Source organism: Marmota marmota, unplaced genomic scaffold (assembly GCF_001458135.2).
Source record: "Marmota marmota marmota unplaced genomic scaffold, marMar, whole genome shotgun sequence".
Classification (NCBI taxonomy): Eukaryota; Metazoa; Chordata; class Mammalia; order Rodentia; family Sciuridae; genus Marmota; species Marmota marmota.
The window spans coordinates 43,804,596-43,815,132 of NW_025999990.1; the positions used below are offsets into that span (position 1 = coordinate 43,804,596).

Here is a 10,537-nt window from a genome sequence, read left to right on the forward strand (position 1 = left end):
TTTTTTTTTTTTTTTTTTTGCATGGTCCCTTCATGCTTCCCAGGCTGGTCTTAAACTCCTGGGCTCAAGTGATCCTCCTCCCCAGCCTCTCGAGTAGCTGGGATTACAGACATGCACCACCTTAACCCAGAATTAAAGTCTTGGTTTTGGGGATGGAGCCAAGTAAACAAAAGCTGGCAGAGTGAAAGGCAGACAGCTCACCCAGATGACTTTCTGGGAAAGTCACAAGTTCTCTAAAAATTCCTGGAGAATACTTTGAACAGTAGTGGGTGGTGCTATGGCAGTAATGTTCAATAGCCGATAACCTTATCACTAGCATATGAAGGCAACTCTGGTCTGCCCAGGATTCTGTGTCAGAGATGAAGAAAAGCATCCGGTGGATGCTGGAAAATCTTCTCCCATTGAATGATACCCAAAATTCTACAATTAGGGCTTCATTCTTTTGACTATAAACCAGGAGGGCTCCCATCATTGCTAATAAGTAACCATCCCTAAATAACCTATTAAGCTATATCTGGTATCTATAATTCATTGTGGATGTATTGATCTTTTCCTTTCCATTTATGAGGCGAGAAAAAGGAGAGTATAAAAACATTAATGATATTTCATTAAATAATTTTGGTTTTTATTTTTTTGGTACCAGGGATTGTACCCAGGAACACTTAATCACTGAGTGAGCTACATCCCCAGCCCTTTTTATATTTTATTTTGAGACAGGATCTTACTCTGTTGCTTAAGGCCTTGCTAAATTGCTGAGGCTGGCTTTTGAACTCATGATCCTTCTGTCTCAGCCTCCCAAACCTCTGAGATTACAGGCATGTGCCACTGTGCCCAACTCACTAAAGAATTAAAAAAAAAAATGAAGACAAGTGAAGGACAAGAGCCTTCTTCACAGTTTTCTGACAATTTTGATGGTGCCCTTGAGGCAACAGCAAACCAACTACTGCCAGTGCCTCAAGTTACAACTGCTCAACTGTATTGTGAACTTGACCTTTCTAGACCATCAGTGGGCAAACCTACACCAGTAGGAATTTCAGGTCCTATTCCATAGAAAAGTCAAAGCCAGGGATAAGAGTGTTGTTAATACATTATTTTAAAGTTGATCGCCTTTTCCTACCTTGCCCAGAATGGTTCTTGATTTGGAATGACTACTTACTATAAACTGACATTTACTTTTGCAATAAGAAATAGTCCAGAAAGAAAATCAATTTTTATGGCCTGTCTGTTCCCCACTCCACCCCACAGGTTGAGCAGTTTTTCAGGAAGATCTATCAGTTTCTGTTCCCTCTCCATGACGATGAGCACAGCCACCTCCCCAGCAGTGAACAGCACACTCAGGAAGACGCCCAAGTGACCCAGATGGAGAAGGCGTTCCTCCAGTTGACTGCGACTGCGGAATCCCTCTTTAACAGGAGTCTTTACGTCTTCAAACAGATGCAGCAAGAGTTTGACCAGGCTTTCCAATCCGATTTCATGTCAGAAACCAACTTAATGGAACCTTACCTTTTTCCAGCTTTATCCAAAGAGCCAACACAAAAAGCAGATCTTGGCCCAAACTGGGATATTCCCAACTTCTTCCAGCTGTTTTGTAATTTCAGCCGCTCTATTTATGAAAGTCTCCGTGAAGCAATTACCCATACTCTGCGTGCAATAGAAGATTCACCAAAACATGACGAAGGCAAGTATTAAACGATCACTTTTACTTAGATGTCTATGCTGCAGGCAAATTTTGTTTAGCTTAGAAAATGGTAGACAGTTTTGAGTCACTCTTTAGCATTTCTTGAACTGACAATCTATAGATAACCAAAGTTTCAGAGCCTCTTAAAAGGAGTTTTGAAGTCAAACACTATCCTTCTCCCATCATTGTTAAGAACTCTAGTGCTATTTTCTGTCTTTGGAGCAAATTTTCAAAGCTAAAAGAAGAAAATGCTATTAGGGTGAGAACTTGAAAAACACAGATCCCTCTTTTCTTTCTTTGATGTTTTTTGGTACTGGGGATTGAACCCAGGGTGCTCTACCACTGAGCTACATCCTCAGCCTTTTTTATTTTGAAAAAGTCTTGCTAAGTTGCCCAGGCTATCCTTGAACTTGCAATCCTCCTGCCTCAGCTTCCCCAGTCGCTGAGGTTATAGATGTGTGTCACTGGGCCTGTCTCCTTCCTTTTTAAACTCTCACTTAAATAGAGACTCATCTCTATTCTATTTGAACATCATGGATTTTCTTTAAAGTTCCTTTAGGATCTTCACCTCCCGTTTTGTAAAGAAGCCTAGTCTCACATGTAACCGGTCAAATTCAGTGTTTTGACTTTCCTGAGTCACTACTATAATTCCCGAGATCATAAAATATTTGCCCCAAACTGGAGAAGATGCTCATAGGCAAATCCCAAAATACAGAAATAGAAATTAGATATGAATTGCCTTCTCCTAATACTAACCATGCCCGCATAATATTCCATGTTGGGAAAAAAATCCTGCTTTATGTTTCAAGGCAGGGGCTATCTTCTCCAAGCTTCTATGGAGTAACTTAGCATTTCAGAAATGAGCATTACTGTGTGGACGATCTCCATTTCCTTGGACTTATCTCTTTGAAACCACAAGGTCACATCAAAGACCTCTCGACTCTGAAATGAAAAATAAAATGGGCTCCTTCTGGCTGACTATTTTCCACTTATATCAGTAGCAGCTGGCAACATGTGGATCAGATTCTCAAAGTTGCTATGCATAACATAACAGGCTTCAATAGAGGAGGGGTTTACCCCACACATTTCAGAAACTCAAGCCAGAAAACAAATCCTTCAGATTCTATTGTTCCATGAGCAGAGAACAGCCATCATCACTGGAATTGTTGGGCTCTATTTCAGGGGGGTCTGGTGGATTTTTCTCCTAAGTCAAATATTTTGTCTGGTGTTCCATTCTGAGGTTCCAAATTCATCCAATATTTAGGAGAAGCATCTGGTCAGTGGATTAAATATTTCAGTGCTGGGGTGCTATCACATATATTTGTCTGATCTTTTAAATAAATATCAATTGTCTTGGAATAACATTCTGAATGTGTTTATTGGAACAAAATGGCAACTCTCCCTTCATATTGCATAGCGACCTTACATATGTGCCAGGATTAGGACTGATTCAGACATATCCAGATCTAAATAATCTCCCCACTACTGCAGCTCCCTCCGACCCCATTGACTTAATAAATGTGGGTCACCACTATTTGCCTGAGCTTCCTTCTCCTTCACACATCTGGGGACCAGTCCCCACTCTCAGCAACGCCCTCTATGCTGGCCCCTTGGTACCACCTTTACCTCTGTGATAACCTGGATATCCAGGGTCCTCTGTAAATGCAAATGTTAAAAATAAAGTGGCAAACAAAAAAGCTTATGTTTCACTAGTGTACTCTTCTTTCTCCAGTATCCTTTCCCTTGCCAGACAGTGTATAGAAAGCTCGGCAGAGGAAGTGTTTTGGTCTCAGATGAGCAAATGTGGACTATCTGTCAAGAGAGTCAGGCTGTAGGGTATTTGTAAGTGGTTTTCGTCATTCTATTAGGTGGTTGGGAAGGAATAAGTCTGTTGTCTCTAGAAAATCTACCTAATGAGGAGACATTTTGAGCTTTGCTCCTTGGTAACGAGCTGAAAGATGTCTGCTCAAAGATATTTACTGCTTAATCCCCGAAACCTGTGACTCTGTTGTGTTATAAGTCAAAGGGAAAGCAAGGTTAGCAAGGGGTTTTTAAAAACGTTTATATATATATAAAATATGAATGAATATATATAATCTGGCTGGGTGCTGTGGCGTACAACTGTAACCCCAGTGGCTCAGGAGGATCTCAGCATCAAAGCCAACCTTAGCAAAAGCAAGGTGCTAAGCATCTCAGTGAGACCCTGTCTCTAAATAAGATAAAATACAAAATAGGACTGGGGTTGTGGCTCAGTGGTCGAGTGCCCCTGAGTTCAATACCCAGCACTCCCCCTGACACACAAAAAAAGATTGCTAATCTGTTGACTTTTGAATTTTAAATTTGGAGATTATTTTTAATTATGGGTGGATTCAATGTAACCACAAAGCTCCTTAAATGTGGAAGGGGGAGTCAGAAAATAATTGTAGAGAAAGCAGCAGGGGAAATATTTCATCCTTCTTTGTTGGCTTTGAAGATGGAAGAAGGGGGCCTCAGCAAGGGAATGTAGGTGTCTCTAGAACTGGACATGGTATAAAAATAGATTCTTGCCTAGAGTGGCCACAACAAACTAGCCTTGCTGACACCTTGATGTTTGCCCATTGAGGCTCAGTTCAGCCTTCTGACATAGAGAACTTAAGATAATAAATTTGTGGTAATCTGTTATAGCAGCAAGAAGAAACGAATACATACCTCTGTCAATTACAGTAGTCAAGACTGACTACTGTGTGTCTGTCAACCATCATGGATGGGCCTTATTGGTCATAATCATCCTAAGAGCCAAAATTAGAAAAATAGCTAAAACTAACTAATGAACAACCATTCAAAGGAGAGAGGAAATAATGTTTAAAACCTGAAATATTTTGATATTTCATGTTATTTTTTAATTGTGTTGACTTTATATACATTGTTAATTCTCCTAGGAAAAAACCTGTTTCTTAAAAATTGATCTGCTTTAGGTATTTTACTAAATCATAAACCCACTATTTATAACTATATATTGCAAAAAAAGAATAGTAGTATAATAAAAGAAATGCATACCACCCAGTTTAAGACATTGCCAATATCTTTGGAATTCCCATGTACTTCCCAATTATAATTTTAAATTTTTAAAATAATTATTAAAGGTTTTGTTTGGGTTTGGTTTTAATGGTGCTAGAGCTGGAACCCAAGGCTTCAAGTATACTAGGCAAGCACTTTACCACTAAATTACATTCCCAGCCTTAGAGGATTTCCTTCCTTCCTTCCTTCCTTCCTTCCTTCCTTCCTTCCTTCCTTCCTTCCTTCCTTCCTTTTTAATAGATGTCTAAAGAGACAAATGGTTTACAAGCACTTAGTTACTTAACCCTATTGATATTAGAAATAAAAATGATAAAAATAAGACACACTGGGACTGGGGTTGTGGCTCAGTGGTAGAGCGCCCGCCTAGCATGTGCAAGGTGCTGAGTTCGATTCTCAGCACCACATAAAAATAAATAAATAAAATAAAGGTATATAAATAAACAAAATAAAGGTATATATATATATATATATATATATATAGAGAGAGAGAGAGAGAGAGAGAGAGAGAGAGATACTAGCTTTAAAATAATTCAAATGTACAAAGGAATAAAAATAAACACAACCCACCCACGGTTTCCCATCCCATCCAGTCCTTCTTCTAAGAGACATTTATTAACAATCCCTCATGCTGCTTTCTAGCAAATGAAATCACATGCATTCATATGTGTGTGTGTGTGTGTGTGCATGTGCTAATAATAAATTCCTAGTAATCAGATTCCTGGATTTGAGGGTGTGTGCAATCTTTAATAGATGTCAAATGGTCCTAGCACATGATTGCAACAATATGTGCCCTTATGTTTGAATACAGAAAAAAGATTTTGACTGGTAAGAAAAAGCAAGGACATCGTCTCCTGTTGTTTAAAGTGCAAACTCTAATGACACTAATGTGTAAATGTTGTGTTCCCTGCAGACTCTGACCAGGGAGGACTGATTTCAAAGACGTTACCTGAGCAGGACAAAGGACAGTGTGGAGAACTTGGACAAAATTTTTCTGGATGTTTCAGATTACAAGAAAGATGCCAAAAATGTCAGGATTACTTATCAGAAGGTAAATAATTATTTTTTCCAGAGTTTCAACAGTATTTGGTTAAAATCTCCCTTTCACAAGTTTTGTGGATTGATTTGCTTTCTTTCAGGTTCTTTTCTGCACTCTCATTTCCACCTGGCAGCATTCATTGTATGTAGGTTTATAAATTGTTATTTTTCAAAGTATGTTGATTCACATTTTTACTTTCTTTAATTCTTAATTGTTCCTGTGAGACTATCATTATTATTTAGTTGTAGATGGACACAATAACTTTACTTAGTTTTTTTTTTTTCAAACATGGTGCTGGGGATCAAACTCAGGGCCTCACATGTGCCAGGCAAGCGCTCTACCACTGAGCCACAACCCCAGCCCTCCTATGAGACTTTTTATTTTTTTATTTTATTTTATTTTTTTAAAGAGAGAGAGAGAGAGAGAATTTTTAATATTTATTTTTTTTTTAGTTTTCGGCGGACACAACATCTTTGTTTGTATGTGGTGCTGAGGATTGAACCCGGGCCACACGCATGCCAGGCGAGCGCGCTACCGCTTGAGCCACATCCCCAGCCCCTATGAGACTTTTTATGATTAAAGACCAAGCAAACACTAATATAAGCAAAAGAGAAAAACAATGAGCAAATTAGGTCAACTCTTACCACAAAGAAAAAGAAAATCCACCAATGAAGAAAAACTTCCCATTAAATAAGTCAATTTTTATCCAAGTGAGTTATTATTATCTTTTTTTTAAGTAGCATTAGCTCTTTCCATTTGGTGGGTTAATTGACCAGTTAGTGTTTGCTTATTAATTTTCAGTATTGTTTTACTATTGAGCTATATCTTCAGTCTTTGCTTTTCTTTCTTTCTTTTTTCTTTTTGGTTTTTTGAGACCACATCTCACTAAGTTGCTAGAACTTGTGATCCTCCCACCTCAGCCTCCCAGGTAGCCAGGATTACAGTGTGCCATGACTACTGCCTTCCCTGATGGCCTGACTAGTTAGTATTTAAATAGGAAAAGTGGCTCTTTTTTACAGCTCCCAGCAAGCCTTTCCCTCCCAGATTTGGCCAAGAGTGACCTTCCCCAGGCAGGAGATCCTTCCTCCTGTCCTCCTCCCTTCCTCCCTTTCTCTGTCTTCCTCCTAATAAAGTTACTCCTCTCATCCCAACAGAGCCAGGTCAAAATGTTTCTTACTAAAAAACAAGAAGAGCTTTTGGTTCCTATGCTTTGGCATTTTATCTTGCTAAAGGCCTAAGGAAGAACATTTTAAAAGTGTGGATAATAACTGGTAGAAGGAGGTTGGAAGATATAGTAAGAGCAACACAAATCAGTACCTTCATAAAGTATCCTTCCATACTAGCTGGCAACTTTGGGTGAGTCACTTTGTTATCTAGGACTCAACTGAGTAGTCTTTAAAGAAAAATTATTCTCCAAAGCAATTTCAGAAAAGACGGAATCATAAGTTGCTAAGTATAAAATAATAGCTCTTGCACCTTTCATTTCCACCCAATCCAAAGACCACTGGAGTAATATTTACACCTACAACAAGAGCAGCTCCTTCCAACCAGTAGAAATTCCTTTGTCCTCTCATTTGCTTTCTGTCCACAGCCCTCTAACAGTGAGTAATGCACCTAATTTAACTGTTTAGAAAAAAGGGAGAATACGTTGTTCTGATCTTGAAAAAGCTAACATAAACTGGGAGTGGCAGTGTATACCTGTAATCCCAGCAGTTCAGGAGGCTGAGGCAGAAGGACTGTAAGTTCAAAGCTAACCTAAGCAATTTAGTAAGGCTGTAAGCAACTCTAAATAAAATACAAAAAGGGCTGGGGATGTGGCTCAATAGTTAAGCACCGTTGGTTTCAATGCCTGGTACCAAACACACACACACACACACACACACACACACACACACCCCATATATCGTTAGATATACCATAAGACTAATAAAGATTATTTTTAGGTTTTAAGATTAAGGATGAGAGCTTTGGTTGTGGCTCAGTGGTAGAAGGCTTACGAACATGTTTGAGGCACTGAGTTCAATCCTCAGCACCACATAAAAATAAATAAATAAAATAAAGGAATTGTGTCCATCTATAACTAAAAAAATTTTTTAAAAAGATTAAGAATAATTTTTATACTCCTGTCTGTGTTTTCCAAACTTTATGATAAACATACATGTGTTTTATATTCTATAATATTAAAAATCATTAGACATATCTTAATTTTGTTTGATTTTTTAACATACTACTACTTTATTTTTGTGGCACTGGGGATTGAGATCAAGGTCTCACACATGCTAGGCAAGTGCTCTTACCACTGAGCTACATCCCCATCCCATGTGGTGCTTCTTTTACTTAAATACCCTGCTTTGGTTAGGGGTGTAGCTCAGTGGTAGAGCATATGCCTACCATGTGAGATGTCCTGGATTCCATTCTTATCACCACAAACAAAACAAACCCCACAAAACCCAAATCCAACCCAACTCTCTCAATCACCCTGTCCAAGGTATCTTGTGCTTTACCGATTAATATTCTCTACTAAAGAAACTGGTCTTCAATCTCGTCATGCAAGTTAATTCACTGCAGAACTTCTATACATTTTCATACTTTGCAACTCAAAAGGAGTGAGGTTCCCATTCTAATTTTTGTGTTCAACTAAATAACTAAAAGATGAATGTAATAGTCTATCAAATATTTGGGTGCTTATAATACCCAAATATAGTCAACAACACCCCCTTTCACCCTCTATTTGAATATCACCAGCCTGGGCTCTTCTGAATTCTCTGGTTGGATGGGCTTATGGGGATTGGGGGGTGGGTTCCCTGGGCTACAGGACAGGAGCCAGGATTGTTTTCTCTTCTTCCACTTTGTTCCCTCTCCTCTCCCTCCCACCTCTGCCCTTCTTTTGAAAGCAGCATCCATCCCATCAAGGTACTTGTCTGTTTTTCTACATCCCTCTCAGGCCAAATGTCCTTTCCATGAACACATCTATCCCATCTTAGAATGTATATCAGAAAAATTAACATCTAAAATCTGTCTTGGTAGAAAAAGTTTGGAAAGCACTGCTTTTCGATGGTTTGACTATCAACTGGATCTTATTCCTCCTAAATTACAGACTGGATGACTCTTTGGGCTGCTGTTTTTTCATTTGGAAAAGGAGAGTAAAACATGTACTTCATACAGATCTTTTGAGGATTAAATAAGATGTCTGAATATCAATAGTTTTTATTATTTAAGTATTTTGGTTTTTCAGTTGCAGGGTTGCATATAAGATTGTGTAAAGAAGAAACAGAAAATGTTATATGTTTTTATAACAGAAAAATATATGTGAATAAATGGACCACTGACAAAAATCACCCCACTCAGGCAGCCCATCTATGTATCATTAACATCTATTTATTTCCTTCTATTAAGCTAAAGGAGTTGATGAATAATCTCTCCCTGCTTGTCACAAGATAATAACAGGAAAAAATCAGATAATATAAATGTATCTGAGAACCAATACATACCAATGTTATCCATCTTCCCATTACTTTTTTTTTAATTTTTATTATTAGTTGTTCAAAACATTACATAGTTCTTGACATATCATATTTCATACATTTGATTCAAGTGGGTTATGAACTCCCATTTTTACCCTGTATACAGATTGCAGAATCACATCAGTTATACATCCACTTTTTTACATACTGCCATACTAGTGTCTGTTGCCTTTCCTATCCTCTACTATCCCCCCTCTCCATCTTCCCATTACTATAAAAATGCCTGAGATAAATCTTATAAGGAAAAACAATGTTCATTTTGGCTAGTAGTCCATAATTGATTAGCCCCATTGCTTTGGACCTGTGACAAGGTTCCACATCATGATGAAAGTGTATAGAGTGAAATCTCTTACCATGTGGCAGGAAGAAGCAAAAGAGAAGAGACCAGGCAGACTCCCAATGATCTAAAGATTTCTCACAAGACCCCGCCTCTTAAAGTGTCCACCGCCTTTGGGCTGGGAGCCAAGCCTTTAACACAAGGGGTTTTGGGGGATATTCCATGTCCAAACTATAGCAATTAGCTAATGGATACTGTATACATCCGGTAATATAGCATAAATGCAATGTAAGTTGATTGTTACAAAGGTAAAATATAAAAAAAGGATAACCTAACATGCTCCCATAGTGTTAAAAACTTATATTGTAAAATGCAATGTTATATAAAGAACAATTAAACAAAAACTCATGTGCCTACAGCCTAGATTAAAAAATACTTCACTGAAACAGATGAAACCCCACAATGTCTTCCTCCATATCACATTCTCTTTGAGTATCCTCTCAAAAGAAAGTAGCTATTTTAAATTTGGTATTTATTATTTCTTTGTATGTATGCTCTTATCATGTATTTATTTATATAATACACATATATGTATATGCATACACCATACTTAGCCATATTTTTTTAAATTTTTATATTGTCAGCCAGGAGTGGTGGTGCATGCCTGTAATCCCAACAGCTCCAGAGGCTAAGGCAGGAGGATCACAAATTCAAAGCCAGACCCAGCAACTTAGCTAGGTCCTAAGCAACTCAGCAAGACCCTGTCTGTAAATAAAATACAAAAAGGGCTGGGGGTGTGGCTCAGTGTTTAAGTGCCCCTGGGTTCAATTCCTGGTATAATATATATATTATGTTGTCAATATATATATATATTATGTTGTCAAAGTGTATGTGTATGTGTGTGTGTGTGTCTGTGTGTGTGTGTGTATATATATATATATATATATATATATATATATATATAT

At 38.0% G+C, this 10,537-nt stretch overlaps 1 protein-coding gene across 1 annotated transcript in view; it reads left to right on the forward strand.

Moving 5' to 3' along the window:
• The window catches only part of Clul1 (clusterin like 1), a 23,787-nt gene that overhangs the window by 7,771 nt on the left and 5,479 nt on the right, over positions 1-10,537 (forward strand). The window contains exons 4-5 of the mRNA XM_015482505.2: positions 1,246-1,678; positions 5,646-5,783. Of these exons, the coding sequence (XP_015337991.1) occupies positions 1,246-1,678; positions 5,646-5,783 (571 nt within the window). The remainder of the gene's footprint in view (positions 1-1,245; positions 1,679-5,645; positions 5,784-10,537) is intronic.